Consider the following 21,574-nt stretch of genomic DNA (forward strand, 5'->3'; position numbering starts at 1 on the left):
GCTCCATCCACCCAATACCCTTCTACATCTGGTGGTACTATGCAACACTTTCCCGACAAACCCATTTTCTAAACGGGATCTTGGGTTGGTGGATTGGTAGTGGCCTCCCAAAGCTGTAGTGCTCAAGCATGAGGACATATGTAGGAAAATGCTGCCAGGTGAAAGAGGCTAATGCTCTCTCAGGAGAGTTTTTTTTTTAATGGTATATATTAAGCCCTTACTACGTGCCAGACACTCTAAGCGCTGGGATAGATGCAAGCAAATCAGGCTGGACACAGTCCATGTCCCACATGGGGCTTACAGTCGTAATCCCCATTTTACAGTTAACGGAACTGAGGCACAGAAAAGTGAAGTGACTTATCCAAGGTCACCCAGAAGATAAGCAGCAGAGTCGGGATTAGAACCCAGTTCCTTTTGACTGCCAGTCTTTTGCTCTACCCACTAGGCCAGGAGTTGACCTACTAAGTGCTTCAGTTCCTACCCAGCTGCCCCTCCCGGCCATGGGAAGATTCTGTCAGGAGCAGACACAGTTAGTAGTATATAATACGTTACCTTGATCTCCTCTGGGAGGTTAAGCTGTTGTCTCTTCTCCTTCAGCTGCATCAACATGACATCTGGGGCTTCTTCTCCAGATGAATTTGGCTCAGCCCCTGCAGCTTCAGGCTTTCCATTTTCCTTGTACGTCCCAGATCGTTCATGTTGCAAACTTCTGAGTGGGACCTTAGGCACGTTCCCTTGTTCTTCCGATAGTTTCAGTTTGAGCTCTGTTAGAAACCAAACAGTTGCTGTCGATGCTTTGTATGGATAATACAAAACTACAGAAAAGACAACGCAAATCTCTTTGGCTAGACGTAGATGATGAGGAATGGGAGAGGGGGATATTGGCAGGGGTTAAGAGTCGAGGAGAGAGGTTCTATGGCTTCCTCTACGAGCCGCCACATGAAAGAATGTTGTAAAGGGAAGCACGTTCAGAGCTGATCATAGCTTAACACTGTGCCATAAATAACCAATCTATGAATCATTCAGATCTGATGAATAAAGATGGACTTGGAATTGTTCGTTTATTCTGTTATTTCGATATTAGACATCATGCCTGATCGTGACCGCAGGATTTGGAAAGAGATGAAAACCATTCTCTCAGAAATGCATGTCACAATAATGTACGTGTAGGAAAACATCATCTTGTGCAAAGCACTACCCTGGAATTTGCATTTTGAAACTACAGGATCAGAGTCCTGGAAGGAAACCTGAGGGGAGATCACCTAGCTAGTCCCCTGTCTCTCTCTTCCTTCCACAATCTGGGAAGGAAATCATCTGGTCTTCCTATAACGATTTCCTGGAATAGAGATTCCCCATCCTCCCATAGGAGGCTCTTCTGGTGTTTCTTCTCCCTGAGAGACAGGAAGCTTATCAAAACATCCAGCTAAAATCACCCCATTTTAAGTTAAGCCCATTTCCTCCTATAACATCTAATAAGCATCCCCTCACAAAACCCTTCATCAGTGCAAGAATGGTTCTTAACTCTCCCCACTTGGCCTATTCTTCTCCAGTCCCAAATAACCTTTCCCCAGGATTTGTTTTCCAGTCACTAAGTTAGTGTGGTCAATTATCTATGAATTCCCTCCTATTCTTTTACATCCTTTTGAAAATGCAGTGACTCAAAGAGGACTCCACATGTTACTAAGGCCTGACCCAAACATGAGTATTCCTGAATAGCCTAGTGTCTTAATGATATCTTAATAGGTTGATAATAGGATCATATTAGCATTCTGTTACCTTCTCCCAAGTGCTTACTTACTGAAATATTTAGTACTCAATATCAAATAAGGGTCAACTATGACCTCCAGATCTTTTTCTACTTTTCTTTTGACTAACCATTCTTCCCCATTATAAGTGTACTCTTGGACTTTTTCCCCCCACCAATGGGTTTTACCTTGCACTTGTCCCTGTAGAATTTCATTCTAGTTTGGAGGCCCATTTTACCAATTCACTGGGTCTCACTGAATCTGGTTCCTATCTTCCAAAAGGACCATCTGCGAGCTCAAAGAGCTGCTTTCAAATGAATTCAAGCGAACTCCCTTTATGGACTCTGTCCATCTTATTCCTGCTTTATGATAGCACTTCCTTTCATTCTGGGAGGCCCTTTTCTCATCTCGACACTGAAATCCGAGATCTTGCCGATGACAAAATATTCCATGCGCCTTTTGGGGATGGTCTTATGGCTGAGGTGGTGTTTGTTTTACACCTTTAAGTACCTTTCAATAATCCAGCTATGGTTTGGCGATTATACATAGCTAGATATATGTGGAATGCTAATACATCGCTGCATCTAAATCTTTTGAATCTTAAATTAGTGAACTCATCCATAAAACATATTTTCAAGCCATTAAACATCATCCTTTCTAACACTTGGCTTGACCATCTATGTCAATCCCGCCTCCCAGTCCATGGCACTTATGTACATATCTCTAATTTTATTTATTCATATTCATGGCTGTTTGCCCCTCTAAACTGTAAGCTCATTGTGGACAGGGAATGTGTCTGTTATATTATAGACTCCCAAGTGCTTAGTTGAGTGCTGTGCACAAAGTAAGCACTCAGTGAATACGACTGACTGACTGATTGCAATTTTGCGGTTGGCACAAGGTAGCATTAACATTCATTCATTCTATAGTATTTATTGAGCGCTTACTATGTGCAGAGCACTGTACTAAGCCCTTGGAATGTACAATTCGGCAATAGATAGAGACAATCGCTGCCCCATGACAGGCTCACAGTCTAAATGGGGGAGACAGACAGCAAAGCAAAACAGAAAAAAAACAAGACATCATCAAGATTAATAGAATCAAGGAGATATACACCTCATTAACAAAATAAATAGGGTAATAAATAATATATACAAATGAGCACAGTGCTGAGGGGAAGGGGGAAGAGCAGACAGTAGGGGGGGAGCAGAGGGATGGGGGACTCAGTCTGGGAAGGCCTCCTGGAGGAGGTGAGCTCTCAGTAGGGCTTTGAAGAGGGGAAGAGAGTTAGTTTGGCAGAGGTGAGGAGGGAGGGCATTCCAGGACAGTGGTAGGTCGTGGGCCAGGGTTCGACGGCAGGATAGGCGTGAACGGGGGACCGTGAGGAGGTGAGCGGCAGAAGAGCCGAGTGTACGGGGTGGGCTGTAAAGGAGAGAAGGGAGGTGAGGTAGAAGGGGGCAGGGTGATGGACAGCTTTGAAGCTGAGTGGAGTTTCTGTTCCATGTGAAGGTTGATAGGCAACCATTGTTATTAACACTGTCCTGTTAATAACAATCTCTAGATTGCAAGCTCCTTGTGGGCAGGGAACCTGTCTACCAACACTGATATATTTTAATCTTTCAGGTGCTCAGCACATGGTAAGTGCTCAATAAATTTGAATGATTGATTGATATGACTCTGGTCCTAGAGTAAATGTGTAGTCTTAGACTACTGTGCCTGTAACTCTACTTCCAGGAAGGTCTATGGTAGGCAGCAGGATCGTGAATGAGTCTGCAGGAGGAATCTGAGCCAACATTCCTCCTTAAACACGAATCAGGGCATCAAGGTAAAAGGATAATGGCAGGATGATTGCCTTGGAATGGAATGGAAGTCCAGCGCTATTTACCTCTGAGCTGTTTTCGACCCTTAGCCAAATCGTTCATCCATTTCAGGACTTCCGGATTCGAGGTTTTGTCACCATGCGAAGGCTAAAAGAGGAAAGAGGAGCAGGGTTTGTCGGTAGCACATCAACACCCTCGAACCATGCGATTGCAATAAGGTCACCAGGCAAAATGAGTTCAAGTTATGAGTTATGTTACGCGGTGTGGTCTAGTGGAAAGAGCGTGGGCCTGGGAGTCAGAGGACCTGGATTCTAACCCCAGCTCTGCCACTTGTCTGTGTGACCTTGGTCAAGTCACTTCAGTTCTTCAAGCCTCACTTCCCTTATCTGCAAAATGGAGATTCAGTACCTATTATCTCTCTTATTTAGACTGTGAGTGCCAGGTGGGACATCATTATCTTGTACGGCCCTGGGGCTTAGTACAATGCTTGACACATAATAAGTGCTTAACAAATACCACAATTAAGGGAAGACAGAGCTCTCCAAGTAGCTTGAAGGAGTTGAGATATAGATGTACTGGGGAGGGTTATGGGAGAGAGGTGTTAGGGTAGACTTAAAGATAGATTCCCTGGCAGTGGAAGAGTTTTGGGCATCTCCTTTTCTGGAGCTCTTTCAAAACACCACTTATCTGTTCTTCTGCTTGGGCTGTGGATCTGCCCTAGGGGAAGAAATCATCACCATCCACGGAGTTTCCTGAAAGCCCGCTGTGTCCAAGGCACTGGACCTGGTGTCCCGGGACTATTAAGTACACAAATGTATGAACAGTTCCTGCCCTCAAGAAATGTGCAATCCAATGTCCCTTGCGGTTCCATTTTTAGCCTCGGGATTATCAGCTCCTTTGATTACTACTCGGAAAAATAAGAAAAAAACCCTCTTCCAAAGAAGAGTTTGGAAGCTTTTTCTAAGTTGGACAGAAGCAAAGTTGTGGGCTTTGCGAAATACCACAGATAGCTCCAAGAGACTCAGTGTTAGAACTAAGTCCAAAACCCTTGTGGCTGCTGCCAAATCTAAGGCAGGCACTGCTATCCGTCCGCTGGGAGGAGAAGCTCTAACCAGCAGTCAGTCAGACCCCCCGTGGCTCACTGACCCAGCCAGGGCTAGTGGAAAGACCACGGGCCCGGGACTCAGAATACATGGGTTCTAATGCCAATTGCCTGCCGTGTGACCTTGGGTAAGTCACTTAACTTCTCACCGCCTGGTTTGGTCGTCTCATCTGTAAAATGGGGATCGAATATCTGTCCTCCCTCTTACTTGGGTTGAGAGCCCCATGTGAGACATGGACTGTGTCCCACCTGATTCACTTATATCCACCCTGGTGATTAGAACAGTGCTTAACACTTAGTATGTGCTTAACCTGATTACCATGTATCTACCCCAGTGCTTAGAACAGTGCTTGACACATAGTAAGTGCCTAACAAACACTATTCTTATGCTAAGCAGCATGGCCTAGTGGATTAAGCACAGGACTGAGAAGCAGCGTGGCTCAGTGGAAAGAGCCCGGGTTTGGGAGTCAGAGGTCATGGGTTTAAATCCCGGCTCTGCCACTTGTCAGCCGTGTGACCGTGGGCAAGTCGCTTAACTTCTCTGTGCCTCAGTTACCTCATCTGTAAAATGGGGATTAACTGTGAGCCTCACGTGGGACAACCTGATTACCCTGTATCTACCCGAGCGCTTAGAACAGTGCTCTGCACATAGTAAGCGCTTAACAAATACCAACATTATTATTATTATTGTTAAATCAGAAAGAGCTGGGTTCTAATCTCAGCTCTGCCACTTGTCTGCTGTGTGACCCTTGGCAAGTCACAACTTCTCTGTGCCTCAGTTCCCACATCTGTGAAATAGGGATTAAGGTTGTGAGCTCCATGTGACCCAGTCCATGTCCAGCCCAATTTGCTTGTACCCACCCTAGCTTTACTACAGTGCCTGGCACATAGTAAGCACTTAAATACCACAATCATCGTCATTATTATCAGACAGCAGGAGCCCTGAGAGTTTGCCCAGGAAGGCTGTCATTGTCGATAGGGCTGCTGTTCCCCGAGTTCCTCAGAAACCGACCCGCTTGCCAGGGGCTCGAGAGACTTCAGTCCGCCAGAATCTTGACTGACACATCTCTGAGTTTACAGGTTCAACTGGTAGGAGTTGTGCAAGTGACAAGGTGAAGGCCTTCCACCTGCCTCTCCCTCCCCCATCACGCTCACAAATGTCTAAACCCACAGAGGAGGTCAAATCCATTTCAAGAGCTCTGTTCTCTCCAGGGTAAATGGGGCTCACTAGCAGTAATAGTACACTACAGGAGACCTAGACCATTGTCTAACCTGATTAGCTTGTGCTTAGTGCTTAGAACACTGCCCAGCACGAAGTAAGCACTTAAGAAATAATAATGTTGGTATTTGTTAAGCACTTACTATGTGCAGAGCACTGGGGTAGATGCAGAGTAATCAGGTTGTCCCACGTGAGGCTCACAGTTAATCCCCATTTTACAGATGAGGTAACTGAGGCACAGAGAAGTGAAGTGACTTGCTCACAGTCACACAGCTGACAAGGGGCAGAGCCGGGAGTCGAACCCATGACTTCTGACTCCGAAGCCCAGGCTCTTTCCACTGAGCCACTCTATACCATTACTATTATTATTTTGAAAAAAACCAAATTACTAGGGCCTGACAGCTTGTCAGGAAAGGGAAGCCCAGTTTCCCCAAACAAGCAAAGTCCTAATTACTCCACAGGCGGGTCTGCCTTGGAGGAGGGCAGCGAGCAGGCTTCTCTGCTCCTTGCTTCTGAGTTTTCCTTTGACGCGGGTGTCTGGCTGATGCAGGAGATAGTGTGTTTAAGGACCTGGCAGTCAAAGAAACAGAGGGAAGAGCCAGCAGATAGCTTCTGGAAACACTGTAGCTATTGGAGATGGAATGAAATGCAAAGTACACAGCACCCTGCCTTGTCTGTGGCTCTGTAGCTGTGCCTTGCAGGTGCATCTTTTTTGTTTTCTATGGTATTCGTTAAGCACTTACTATGTGTCAAGCATTGTTCTAAGCGCTGGGGTAGATAGAAGTATATCAGGTTGGACACAGTCCCTGACCCACGTGGGGCCCACAGTTTAAGTTGGAGGGATGAAGAAACAACATGGCTTAGTGGGGAGAGCACAGACCTGGGAGTCAAAAGGACCCGGGCTCTAATCCCACGCCACCACATGTCTGCTGTGTGACCTCGGGTAAATCACTTAACTTCTCCAGGCCTCCGTTACCTCATCTGTAAAATGGAGATTAAGAGTGTGAGCCCCATGTGGGACAGGGAGTGTGTCCAACCTGATTATCTTGTGTCTACCTCCGGGCTTAGAACGCTGCTCAGCAAATAGTAAGCACTTAACAAGAACCATTAGTAGTAGTAGTAGTAGTAGTACTCCAAATTTCCCAGATGAGGTAATTTAGGCACAGAGAAGCCAAGTGACTTGTCCAAATTCATATATCAAGCAATTGGCATAATTGGGATTAGAACCAGGTCCTCTGACTCCTAGGCCCGCATGCTTTTTACCAGGCCATGATGCTTCCCTCTTTCCTGCCCACCGCATGACCTACTTCTCCACAGAGGAAGTGACTCACCAATGGAGGTGGTTTCTCTGTAACCGGAGCTGAGGCAGAAACAGCCTCAGGTGAAATTGTATCTTTCTGGGACCGGAGTGGAACTGGAAAAGCTATAGTGTGTCCTGAGTTCACGATACCTTTGGTTTTCCAGAGTTGCTGCTTACAGAAAGTAACAAGCCGAATAACAACACTCCGGTGAAAACTCCGCCTGGCCCAAGAGATCGAAAAATCCTCTGGGCCCATCAACTAACTAGTAGCTTCTAAAATTGGCACTGGTCCCACTCACATTCCACAACAGAACCCTCTTCCAGGGAATCTTGCCACTGAGCAGCTACTCTCTAGATCACTAAGATGGAAAGTCTCTACTCTGTTAGCTCCTTGTAGGCAGGGAACATGTCTAATGTCTCCCTTATATTGCAATCTTCTAAACGATTAGAACAGTGCTTTCCATATAGTAAGCACTCGATAAATTGATTTGATTGGAAAATCCAGACCTCTGCTGTACAAACCCACCTAGAGTGTCCATGTCACTTGGGCTAATAATAGTAATGAGGATGAGGCAGAAAATTTCAAATGCCTTCTGGACATGCTATCTGATTTCTTGCAGACCCTGCTGGATTTCTTTCAAATCCTGGGAGTGAAGACCTGTATTTAATTATACATTATTTATTACATCAATGTCTGTCTCCCCTTCAAGACTGTAAGTTCATTGTGGGCAAGAAATGTGTTTACCAGCTCTGTGACATTATATTCTACCAAGAGCTTTATTCATTCATTCAATCATATTCATTGAGCGCTTACTGTGTGCAGAGCACTGTACTAAGCGCTTGAAATGTACAACTCGGCAACAGATAGAGACAATCCAGGGGGAGACAGACAGCAAAACGAAACAAGTAATCAGGCATCAATACCATCTAAATAGAATCATAAATATATACACATCATTAATAAAACAGTGTAATAAATATATATGTATATATTTTATATGCATTTATATATAAATAAGAGCTTAGTACAGTGCTCTGCACACAGTAAGCACCCAATAAATTGGTGATGATGATGACTATTCAGTCTCTTCCATTTTTTGGACTAAAATCTTGGTCCTAGATGAGCTTTTAGAAATTTTTCATATTTTTCTAGGACAAATTCACCACTAGAGAAAAATGAAGAACTGCCAGATTCCAGGAGGGCATTTCAAATAGAAGTCTCCTATTTCTGAGGCAAAAAAAATGTTCAAATTGGCAATATTCTCCTGTCCACCAACCTAGGGCAGTCCTATTAGGGTTGAAATTTCAGGAAGAATGTGATAGCAGAAGACAGAAGTAAAAACATCAAAAAGGGCCATGACTGTGCCCAACCTATGGTTAACCCAGGCAAGTCTCGGACCTCCAACCTGGTTGCTGCCATTCTTGATATCTGTACTAATATTTATGGGATGTACCATCTGACATCCCTAATTTTTCCCTTTTGCCTGCCTGCCTAAATTTCCCATTCTAAACTCCTCAACCATGAATTTATCCCAACCCTTCTTGATGCTTTCTGCTGCTATTTTCTGGATCCTGGTGGATACCACCTACCATGTCACATTTAGCCTTTCGTTTTGAACCTACTATCCTCTGTGTTTCTTCATTTCGGCATTGTGGAATTTGATGTGACGATTCCATCTGTGCCCCCACTACATCCGTCACAAGAAAAAGTGTGGCTTAGTGAATAGAGCACGGGCCTGGGAGTCAGAAGGTTATTGGTTCTAATCCTGGCTCTGCTGCTCATCTGCTGTATGACCTTGGGCAAGTAACTTTACTTCTCTGTGCCTCAGTTACCTCATCTGTAAAATGGAGATTAAGAGTGTGAGCCCCATGTGGAACAGGGACTGTGTCCAACCTAACTTTTAATGCAGTGTTTAGAACAGTGCTTGGCACATAATAAGCACTTAATGGGTACCATAATTATTATTATGATTTTGTAGGCCTCTGCCAAATTCCATGGACCAGCTCAGCAAGGCATCACCTAGTCAGAAGCAGACCTAGGGAGGAAAAACAGCAACGGTGGTCTACTCCTTCTGACCACCCTTATGAATAAAAGCCCCTCCTTACACTTTTCTTCAAAAATGAAGGGCAGCAGCTCTTGCCTGCTTTTTATTTCACTCAGCAGGGTCTTACCCGGTATTTCTTCTCTTGTTCAAATTTTTCTTCAAATTTCCGAATTTTCCTCTTGAGACTCTGAATGTGTTTGGTAAGTTGGGTGACCGTCTGGGGTCCCTTGCCTGCCTCACTACACCTCGAAGAGCTTCTTGGCCTACAAAAGTGAGATGAATAAGGATTAGTAAGGGTTTTATTCAAAAATAAGTTATCTCGGCAACAAGAGAGTTAATCTTCAAACTAAGTTCTCCAGAACACAAAACTGGACCAAAGAGTACACTATCTTGAAGTGATACAAACTGGGCCACCTGGAAGTGATAAAGTGTCATAATCGCCTATTATTTTCTTGGCGACTTAAAGATGAAATTTTCTAGATGGGGCTTCCTTCTATGCCTTCATCTTGGGCTTTAATCAAATGGCAAAATCCGTACGCTAGAATTTACATCCATTTCATCAAATACAGTGAGAAGCGTTCATAAACAAAGGGGCCAAGTTAGAGAATGGGTCTCCCCTACCTGGGGAAGAGTCATTTTTAAGGGAATATTTCAGCAGAGAAATGTCTTCTTGACCCCAGATCTGCTTGTCTGAACGAGACAGCTAGCTTGCATTTCCGGTCCTCTCCATCCTCCAACCCCCAGCTACTTTGGCTGATACAAAGCTGGCTGATAGGTGGGAAGGACAGTCCAGAGCTATCCTACCCTTGGGCAACAGCTATCAAAGGGACAGATTCCCAGGCCACCTGGGAGTGAGTCACACATGGACACCATCTTAATGAAAAAGTCTGCATAGCCCCAACCCAATGCTTTTGGGCTCTTCCTTGTTGAATTGTGGGAAAGAAGATCCTAGCAACAAATCTCTCTAATGGGTTGATCACTAACCAGTCAACCATCATTATAGTCATTAAGACCACCGTGAATTCTATCATATTTTTTTTCCCACCAATCCTAGGTTTGCTCCATGCAAGGTCATCAGGTAGGCACAGTTTTAATAAAGCTGTGTTTGCAGCTTTGCCTAAACATCGCTTTTGAACGAGCCAGGTGTTACTAGGACATTTTCCAATCAAAGCAAGCAGGCCAAAATACTGAATCAATAAATAGAACAGAATTCATCCCCAGGAGAAAGCACAATATTTGGAAAGTACCAAGCTTCAAACACGGTTCATTACGAAGAGGTAATTATAGAATGTTTACAGAGTCGCTTTGCCTTACATCATAAACGGCTGAGCGCTTGGCGGAGAAGGGGCAGATTCCGGGTCTAAATTAAATCTCTGGCTTTGGCTAAAGATAGAGCAGCGTGGTGACAAGAGGGGATTATCTCCATCGGTTATGTGATACAGCAGGCGGCTGGTCCCTAAGGTCTGGGGTTCTTCCGAGCCACTGTCCGCTTCATTCCGGCAGTCTTTATGAGCTAGCACAGGCTCTGGGGAGAGATGATAAATCAAGCAGGTTTGCACTATTGTCATGAACTGAAAGTACATAAATATTGAAAGCGAGACGTTGCTTTTCTCTCCTTCCTTAAGGAACTAACAACCTTTGACGGAAAATGCTCGTTAGGGTTTGTCAATGCCCCTGTGAAGCGGAGAGGTGGGGACTAGCATTGCTTCCATTTCACAGGGCAGTGCGTTAACAGCCCAGGAAGTTGCGGTCTCAGAGTCAGCTGTGAAGCCCAGGTACCCTCAGGTCCATTCTTTGGAGAAAAATGAACATTTCTGCAACCAGATGGCAATATCTGTTACAAGACGTGAACTCAGGGAACAAAGGAAATTCTACAAGCGAGCTGGATGGATTGCCCAGAGTAAACGCAGATGGACCAGTGAAAAGGCGACTGATAATAAAAAGAACAATGACGGTTTAATGATGGTTTTTTATACTGCACATTCATGAAGGTAAAAGAAAAGCATTAAGGGTACGAGAAATATCATTGATTTTTTCCTCCAGACATAAAAATCAGCTTTACGACACCCATAAGAAAACATAGTTGCCTCTTCCTAACCTGAAGTATGTCCAAATTCACTGGGAAAAAACCAGGAGAAGGCCAGGGGTGGGGGGGGGGAGACAGGAAAGGGGGAGCTGAAATAGAAGCAGCGTGGCTCAGTGGAAAGAGCACGGGCTTCGGAGTCAGAGGTCATGGGTTTGAATGCCGGCTCTGCCAATTGTCAGCTGTGTGACTGTGGGCAAGTCACTTAACTTCTCTGTGCCTCAGTTACCGCATCTGTAAAATTGGGATTAAGACTGTGAGCCTCACGTGGGACAACCTGATTACCCTATATCTACCCCAGCGCTTAGAACATTGCTCTGCACATAGTAAGCGCTTAACAAATACCAACATTATTATTATTATTATTAGAATGGGGAACATGGAAGCGTTTGGGAGAGATGAGTGGACATAATGTTCGCTTGAACTGTATCCCCTCTTTGTCAGGTAGGAATCTTGCCTGTTGGGGAGTCAGGAGCACAGATACAGTGCATTGAGTCATGGCATGATCTAGAGGAAACAGCACAGGTCTGGGAATCAGAAGACCTGGCTTCTAATCCTGCCTCTGCCACTTGCCTACTCTGTGACCTTGGGCAATTCACATAAGATTTCTGTGCTTCAGATTCCTCATTTGTAAAGTGGGGATTAAATACTTGTTCCCCCTTAAACTGGGGTTCTCATGTGGTCAGGGACTGTATCCAAACAGATTATTTGTATCTACTCCTATGCTTAATATAGTTCTTGGCATATAGTAAGTGCTTTACAAATGTTATTAACAGGAGGATGGGGAAGAACAGGGAGAGCCTAAATGAGGAGTGGGAGATGAAGGAGAGGGAAAATGATTGAAGGAGGTATAGTTTACACAGAGGGGATTGAGGCAGACTCTCTAGAGCTAGTCGACTTTCCTGGGGCACAGATAATAATAATAATTATGGTATTTGTTAAGCCTTTACTATGTACCAAGCACAGTTCTAAGTGCTGGGGTAGATACAAGGTAATCAGGTTGTCCCACGTGGGGCTCACAGACTTGATCCCCATTTTACAGATGAAGTAACTGAGGCACAGAGAAGTGAAATGACTTGCCCAAGGTCACACAGCAGACAAGTGGTGGAATCTGGATTAGAATCCATGACCTCTGACTCCCAAGCCAGGGCTCTTGCCCCTAAGCCATGCTGCTTCTCTAACACTTCCAGAAGACAGAAAAGTATGTATCTGTCCAATAGATTTGAATCATTCCATGAATACCCTATTGCAGTCCAATTTACTCAGTAAACCTCATACAGAGATTTTTGATAACAGCTCCAGAAACCAGGATTATCGAATAATCCCTCTGGAACAAATAATTTCCTTCGAAGTCCACAAAGAAGCAACTTTTCATTTATGGTCTCCAATGTACTATAACAAGACAAGAAAATTGTATTATTTTCTGTATTCATTTCATGGTTCTTGGGAATCTCATGATAAGCAAAGCACCGGGTCTCCAACCACACAGAATGCCTATTCCTTTCAAAACCCCCATAAAGCTGTGATTTTAATGTCCACTCCAAGGGGTCTGAGAAGCCCAAATCATCAATAGCTTTCTGACATTCAATATTAGCCAGACTGATCTCCCTCTAATGAAGAGGAAACAGAGATCCAACCTCACTGCAGGGACACACTGGGAAACTGGGAAACTCTAGATTATAAAATGCCCCTCTAGCCTGTAAGCTCCTTGTAGGCAGGGACCGTGTCTACTAACTGTTAAAACGTATTCACCCAAGTGCGTATTTCAGTGCTCTGCACACAATAAGTGCTCAGTAGAGAGGCAGCATGACCTAGTGGATAGAGCACGGGACCTCCTAGTGGATAGGACCTGGATTCTAATCCAGTTCTGCCACTTGCCTGTCATGTGACTTTGGGCAAGTCACTTAACATCTCTGTGCCTCAGTTACCTTATCTGTGTAATGCGGATTAAGGCTGTGAGCCCCATGTGGGAGGGACCTGTGTCCAAAATGCTGATTAGCTTTACCTATCCCAGTGCTTAACAAAGTGCTTAGCACATATTTAGCGCTTAACAAATGCCATGGAAAAAATACAACATTGAATAATCGATTGACACAAGTTCTGAACTGTGGGACAAAACCAGGACAGCCTGAAAGTCATTTTGGACCTGTTGTTCCCTGACTGAGCCTGGACTCCCAGCATCAGAACTGGACAGTGATAAGGTCAGAACTGTCAGACCAATGGCTTTTTCATCTCCATTAAGACCTTTAAACCCCGATGCAGAACCCATCTCCTTTCTCGTCTATCTCCTTTCTCCCTATCTATCAATAACTCTGTATAATCCTACTTCAGACCTCCCGGGATTGTTGAATCCTTTTGCTAGCTGGAATCAGCAGTCCTAAAAGAGGAAGGAAGGAGACTTGCCCAAAGGTAAGTCAGCAGCGGAGGAGGTCATAAAACCCCAGTCACCCAATTCCAGTCACAGGTGGCTGTGTGATGTGACTCAGAAAATCACCCCAAATTACCAATAGATCCTACACCTGGGGATTTTCTTGGCTTCCCTTGAGCACCCATTAGTAGGAAATGAAGGGAACACCAGCATCAATGACCATCAACTTTGCTGTTGCTCTAATGATGGAAGATATTCCTGTCACTGATGATCTGTCTTTATCCCTGCCGTAGGTGAGGTGAAACTGGGGAATCGAAACGAGGAGGGAGGAAATGTTGTAAAGACACTGGCAAAGTCACAGACTATGCTGCGTCCTAAGCAGCTCTCGTCTATCTTGCCACCGACTTCTCGCTCACGTCCTGCCTCTGGCCTGGAATGCCCTCCCTCTTGATATCCGACAGACAATTACTCTCTCCTCCTTCAGTGCCCTATTGAGGGAAGATCTCCCCCAAGAGATCCCTAACCCCTCCTTTCCTCTTTTCCCTCTCCCTTCTGCCTTGTCATGACTTACTCCCTTTATTCATCCCCCTCCCAGGCCCGCAGCACTTATGTACATACCTGTCATTTTATTTATATTAATGTCTGTCTCCCCCTCTAGATTGTAAGCTTGTTGTGGGCAGGGAATATGTCTGTTATATCGTTATATTGTACTCTCCCAAGAGCTTAGTTGAGTGTTCTGCATATAAGAAAATCAATAAACACCACTGACTGACCGACTGACTAGCAGCTGAAAACTGGTAGTCAATTGCTGAGGATGGGCTGGTATGGCAAAATGCCATCAAGTAAGAAGAAGCTCTTGTCAAGGAGGAACTTGAGACAAGGAGGCAAAAGCCAAAATGTTGCCAGGGACTTCAGACAACCAAGGGTCAGGCCTGCTGTATAAGCAATGTGGTTGGGGGAATGGCTTCTCCTTGACCTTTTTTAGCCACCCCCCACACCTAATTGGGATAATTTCACTGTCTTTGGCATGTTCTTTGAACATGAAGGGAAGCTATGCATTTTTGTTTAGATTAATCAAGGTTGGACTGTGAGAAAAGGGGATGGGGCAGTTTCAATTTTAGCTCGATGGACTATGCCATCCTGCAGCAGCCTAGGAATCTTGGTGAACTTCCTTGGGCAGCCAAATGAGAGACTGCATGGCCTGGTGGATAGAATATGGGCCTGGGAGTCAGAAGGACCCGAATTCTAATAGTGAGTGTGCCATTTGTCTGCTGTGTGACCTTGAGCAAGTCACTTCACTTCTCTGTGCCTCAGTTACCTCATCTGTGAAATGATGAGTTAGACTGTGAGCCTCATGTGGGACAAACTTTGTCCAACCTGATTAGCTTATACCTATCCTAGTGCTTAGGTCAGTGCCTGGCACACAGTAAAAAATACCATAAAATACCATAAAAAGTGTTCCTAACGGTTTCCCAAGTCCTGGTTTGATGATGGTGTCAAATGCTACACAAATAATAGATCATATCTGCTGTGCAGTATTTTGGTCTGACGCCACCACTGCTTAACTTATTCAGTGCTGTCACTCTCGGAAAGCAATGAGGAACTTGGAATCAGGAGTGAGACTATGATTCCAATTAACTGGGAAATTTCCCCAAACCTATCGGCTCTGAGAATCTTCAAGAATCTTTGAAGCAGTCATTCTGAAATTACTGCACACTGATATTCATGCTCTTGAGGCACATATTCAAGAAAGCAATCAGATGATTACCAATCCCTCTGCAGATTCTACACTAGGCTTTGGGCTGACAAACCTGAAGGAAACTGTTGTTAGGGACCAGCTTACAGTGTGGCTCAGTGGAAAGAGCACGGGCTTGGGAGTCAGAGGTCATGTGTTCGAATCCCAGCTCTGCCACTTGTCAGCAGCTGTGTGACTGTGGGCAAAACACTTCACTTCTCTGTGCCTCAGTTCCCTCATCTGTAAAATGGGGATGAAGACTGTGAGCCTGGCGTCGGACAATCTGATTACCTTGTGTCTACCCCAGAGCCTAGAACAGTGCTCTGCACATAGTAAGCGCTTAATAAATACCAACATTATTATTATTATTACCACCTATGCACAACAGAGGTTATTGGCAAAAGAGAACTTAATGCTGTCACTGAATTCTGCTATGTAGGCAACACAGTACCTTTTCATGCCTAAGATGTGGAGTAGAGCGTCTATCATATCCGGCTTAGTCACACCCCACACGTACAGATACGATTCTACAGTCGGGAGTGTCATTTTTTGAAACAAAGGACAAGAAGGAGCAATGTGATTGCTACTATTCTTCCCTTTAGCCTTTAACCCTTCTCTCATTCCACAAGAACAGTAATGATGATGATGATAATAATGGTATTTACAAAGCTCTTTCTATGTACTAAACCCTAGGGTAGATACAAGATCATCAGGTTAGGCAAAGCAACGAATGGGTTACAGGGTACCAAGTTGCCCCAGTCGCTGGATATCAAAGATGTTAAATCCACTTGTCCAAATTATTCACCTCAACCCTCATAAATGGAAAAACCAGGGCAGATACATGCTCATTTTGAATATTTCATATGAAAGCTCCATTCCCTGAAGAACCTTGCATTTTACATCAACCTGTATTGTACTTGCACTTTTCACATCTTGTGCCTGGGTTTCTGCAGTATTTCCCAAGAGCTTATGTCTGTGTACTGTATGCAGTAGACCCCCAGATATCATTGATTTATTCCATCATATTTATTGAGCACTTACTGTGTACAGAACACTGTTATATGGTAAAGGGCACTTAATAAATCTATGTTAAAGTGAAAACCCAAAATCCAATACCAGCTTTCATTACTAGTAAAAACAACTAATAGGCAGTGTGGTCTAGTGGAAAGAGCATGGGATTGAACTTCAAAAGACCTGGGTTTTAGTCCCTGCTCTGTCACTGATCTATTGTATCTGAACTTGGGCAAGCCATTTCACCTCTCTGGGCATCCATTTCTTCATCTGTCAAATGGGTTTTATATAAACTGTGAGCCCCATCTGGGACAGGGACTGTTTCCAATCTGATAATTCTTTAACCCAGCACTTAGAATACAGTAAGTTCATAAAATACATCAATTGTTATACTTATTATTGTTGCTTTAAAAAGCTGGAATCTCCTTCCTGTTGGTATTAGTGACAACTGGCAGTAACGGATTTCAGGTTTCCAATAGTGACAGCCCACAGATTGTAGGATGCTCAGTAGAGTTGAGGAGGAAAATAAGCAAAACACCCTGAGAAAGAGCCACATAGAGGATAGCCAAGCACATAACTATATCGATAGAGATACAGTAACACTCACACAGAGAATTCAGAACACAATCCCTTTCCTCTCCCCCATCACAAAGACATATAGAGATATAAACACAGAAAGGTGGAAAATCCAAATAACATTCACCAACACAGTCACAGATGGAGCATGCGACAGAGAGATGATAAGGGAGGCAGAATCAGGGGTGAGCAAGACAGACAGACAAAAAGACACACACAAAAGAGAGACGGATGCCAAAGAGGAGGATGGGTACAAGTTAAGACTTATTCAGGGAGCAACTATAGTGAGCAGGGAGGAAGGAGAGAAGTTGGGGAGAGTTGGTAAAGTGGGTGGGGAAAAAAAAAAATCAAAGTCTCAGAGATTGCTGCTTATGTTCCATCATTAAAACTTATCTATTATAAATTATTTATTTATATCAATATCTACCTCCTTCTGAAGACTGTAAGCTCATTGTGGGCAGAGAACGTGTCTGCAAACTCTTTTGTATTGTACTCCCCTAAGCACTTAGTACAGTGCTCTACACATGGTAAGCGCTCAATAAATACCATGGATGATAATAAAATCTTCAAGATGGGTTCCAGCTCAGAAACATTCGTACCATCACTTCAAATGCTCACACTCTCCCATACATCTAGCAGCGTCTTACTGAGGTTCTGTTAAAATCCATACGAGTTCAATGCAATAAGCTCTGTGTCGGACTGGACCGTGTGGGCTCTGCTGTTGGCAATTATTCATCGTAAAAATGCTCTCCCCGCCTTTTTATTAATATATGAAACTTTTCATTAATGTTAAGCCAATATCTCAAGAGCAAGAAAATTAAAATTTAGATCCATTCCCCAGTTCCAAAGAGGAGGAGAAAGCCTCTCATAAAGAGAAATCATTTCCCTTAAATTTTGACAGAGCAGTTTTAAGGGAGAGGATAATAAAAAGATACAGTTATTGCTATTACTGATTAGACTTGCAAAGCAATGCCAAGTTCCAGATTCTCTCTTTCCTGGACAGAAGGCAGCCCAGGGAATCGGATCAAGGAAATGGATCAGCGTGGCTCAGTGGAAAGAGCCTGGGCTTCGGAGTCAGAGGTCATGAGTTCGACTCCCAGCTCTGCCACTTGTCAGCTGTGTGACTGTGGGCAAGTCACTTAACTTCTCTGTGCCTCAGTTCCCTAATCTGTAAAATGGGGATTAATAGTGTGTGAGCCCCACGTGGGACAACCTGATTACCCTGTATCTCCCCCAGTGCTTAGAACAGTGCTCAGCACCTAGTAAGCGCTTAACAAATGCCAACATTATTATTATCCCACATCCTATAACCGGGGTTTCATTCATCTATCCCATCTATATTATGAGCACTACATCCTCTGATTCAGCTTTTATTGGTAAATATAGATCCAGACCTCTAGATGGTTCTGAAGATATATCTGTTTGTACTCTTGTTCTTTCCTGAAGGATTACAGGAGGAACATTTTTAGAAATCTTTCTCTAGACATAAAATGAAGTTTGATTCAGTACCACCGAGTATAAATACAAACAGTGGGATAAGGTTTGTGCTATAAAAATGTACCCAACTATCAACCGCCTGAAAAATGTCACAGTCTATTACACTATTTTATTTTAAAAAGCAAACACTAATGGATTCTACTCTCCCATCCAGAGCTTCCTGGGTCACGATCACACATCTTAGGAAGTAGCAGCAGCAGCAGAATAATAATAAAAATAATAATGTTTATTAAGCACTTACTATATGTCAAACTCTGTTCTGAGCCTGGAGTAGATTCAAGATAATCTGGTTGGCACAGTCCCTAACCCACACTCGGGCTCCCAGTTTATAGGAGAAGGAAAACAGGTGTTTAATCCCCATTTTACAGATGAGGAAATTGAGACACCAAGAAATTAAGTGACTTGCCCAAGGTCCCGCAACATGCAAATGTCAGAGCCGGGATTAGAACCCAAGTCCTCTGACTGTAAGGCCATGCTTCATCTCTTTCTTTCACCACAACTTAGCCAGTAAGGGTGGTATTAATGACTCGAGGAGGAAGTAGCTCTGGGCCCCTGGTCCTTAGACAGACTTCCTAACAACCGTTTAGGGGACCCAGTGCCACCATCTCATTGATATCACAGGGAGATTATCCTCCCCGTCTCGGTCAAAGCTACCGCAACTTCTCTCTTCAGAAGACACTTGAGATAGAGTGTACGGGGCCTGATAGCATTCTGTAATGATGTGACAGAAGCATCATGGCCTGGTGGAAAGTGCACAGGGCTGGAACTTGGGAAACCTGGGTTCTAAGCCTGCCTCTGCTATTTGCCTGCTGTATGACCTTGGGCAAGTCACTTCTTTGGCCATTGGTTTCCTGATTGCAAAATGAGGCTTAAATACTGGTTCTCTCTCCCCTTAGATGGTGAGGCACACGAAGGGACAGGAAATGGGTCTTATCTGAGTATCCCGTATGTGCCCCAACAGCACAGTGCTTTGCACATAGTATGTTCTTAACAAATACCACAATTATTACTATTATTGTTGTGAGAAGTCCCTGGTTTGGTAGCTTCTTGAGTCACCTTGGATCACCTCAGCTGTGGCATTCCACCATTTGTCACACGTGTCCCTGAATTTGATATGCACTGCCATGACGAGTACACCATAAACCTCTCTTTAGTCAGGATCATTAGATGTTATTAATGATAATAATAATAATAATAATAATGGTTTTTGTTAAGGGCTTACTACGTGTCAGGCACTGTAATAATAATAATAATAATGTTGGTATCGGTTAAGCGCTTACTATGTGCCAAGCACTGTTCTAAGCACTGGGGTAGATACAGGATCATCAGGTTGTCCCACATGGGGCTCACCGTCTGAATCCCCATTTTACAGATGAGGTAACTGAGGCCCAGAGAAGTTAAGTGACTTGCCCAAAGTCACACAATTGAGAGGTGGCGGAGCCGGGATTAGAACCCACGACCTCTGACTCCCAAGCCCGGGTTCTTTCCACTGAGCCACGTATGAGAAGCAGCGTGGCTCACTGGAAAGAGCATGGGCTTTGGAGTCAGAGGTCATGGGTTCGAACCCTGGCTCTGCCAGTTGCCAGCTGTGTGACTTTGGGGAAGTCACTTAACTTCTCGGTGCCTCAGTTCCCTCATCTGTAAAATGGGGATTAAGACTGTGAGCCCCACGTGGGACAACCTGATTCCCCTGTGTCTACCCCAGCGCTTAGAACAGTGCTCGGCACATAGTAAGCGCTTAACAAATACCAACATTATTATTCTCTAAGCGCCGTACTGTACTAAGCGCTGGGGTGGATACAAGCAAATGGAGTCGTACACTGTCCCTGTCCCATGTGGGGCTGCCAGTCTCCATTCCCATTTTACAGATGAGGTAACTGAGGCCCAGAGAAGTGAAGTGACTTACTCAAGATCACTCAGCAGACAAGCTGTGGAACCTGGATTAGAATCCATGAACTTCTGACTCCCAAGAATAATAATAATAACAATAGTAATAATTATGGAATGTTGTTGTATACTCATAATCCCTGAGTTATTTCATCATACCAGCTCCAGTAGCTTTGACTAACCACACCCTGTGTCTTCATGGCTGTGAGTATTAATACTATTACTGATAGTAATAATAATGACGATTGTCTTATTTGGTAAGTATCTACTATGTGCTAAGCTACACTAAGCACTGGGGTACATACAAGATAATCAGTTCAAACAGAGTAACTCTTCCACATGGGGGTTAGTAGGAAGAAGAACAGGTATTGAATCCTCATTTTACAGATGAGGAAACTGAGGTACGGAGAAGCATCATGATTTGCCCAGGGTCACTTAGCAGGCAAGTGGCTGAGCCAGGATTAGAACCTTGGTCCTCTGACTCCCCAGCCGATCCTCTTTCCACTAGGCCTCATGGAGACGTGTCCTCCAGTGGTTTACCCTGGAGTTTAGAGATGGGGATTCAGGGTACAGCAGGATTGAAGAGTTTCTCTGGGAGCCATCTTGAAAAAGCAGGTTGGGCTAGTGGCTGTAGCAGGGGGCTGGGGGCAGCTCTGGCACTTCTCTGCTGTGTGACCTTAGGCAAGTCACTTAACTTCTCTGTGCTTCAGTTACCACATCTGCAAAATGGCGATTGATACTGTGAGCCCCATGTGGGACATGGACTGTGTCCAACCTGATTAGCGTGTATCTACCCTAGCACTTAGTACAGTGTCTGGTCCATAATACGCATTTAACAAATACCAAAAGAAAACCCCAAAAACTAAAAACTTGGGGGTTTTGCTACTTCAGCTGAAGATAGGAAAATGGATGACAACTTGATGGATGACTGTGGGGTTGACCCACCTCTTGTTATTTTATATATTGATGGAGCACTGGCCACCATTTTAGGTCGGTGAGCAGTCCACTGACACTGGCTGACACTCTTGAATTTGGGCCATTGATCCAGTCCCCCCATCCCACCCTCCTTCTCTTCTTACTGTCCCCGCTTCCCAGCAGTGGCAGAGCACACTAAAGAGAGCAGTGCAAGGGGAGTGGGAAATGAAGAGAGCGGGGGCAACCCCGAGAGATTTGGAAATGGCAAGTG

The 21,574-nt window shown here is 44.3% G+C and overlaps 1 protein-coding gene across 2 annotated transcripts in view; it reads right to left on the reverse strand.

Annotated features, from left to right (window-relative positions):
* FAM13C (family with sequence similarity 13 member C) overlaps positions 1 to 21,574 on the reverse strand; it is a 126,694-nt gene that overhangs the window by 21,064 nt on the left and 84,056 nt on the right. For both annotated transcript variants that reach the window (XM_029059499.2, XM_029059498.2), the window contains exons 6-9: positions 10,546 to 10,756; positions 9,359 to 9,494; positions 3,631 to 3,712; positions 553 to 764 (exon numbers count right to left, since the gene is read on the reverse strand). In XM_029059499.2, coding sequence (XP_028915332.1) covers positions 553 to 764; positions 3,631 to 3,712; positions 9,359 to 9,494; positions 10,546 to 10,756 — 641 coding nt within the window. The remainder of the gene's footprint in view (positions 1 to 552; positions 765 to 3,630; positions 3,713 to 9,358; positions 9,495 to 10,545; positions 10,757 to 21,574) is intronic.

Source organism: Ornithorhynchus anatinus, chromosome 3, assembly GCF_004115215.2.
Source record: "Ornithorhynchus anatinus isolate Pmale09 chromosome 3, mOrnAna1.pri.v4, whole genome shotgun sequence".
NCBI lineage: Eukaryota > Metazoa > Chordata > Mammalia > Monotremata > Ornithorhynchidae > Ornithorhynchus > Ornithorhynchus anatinus.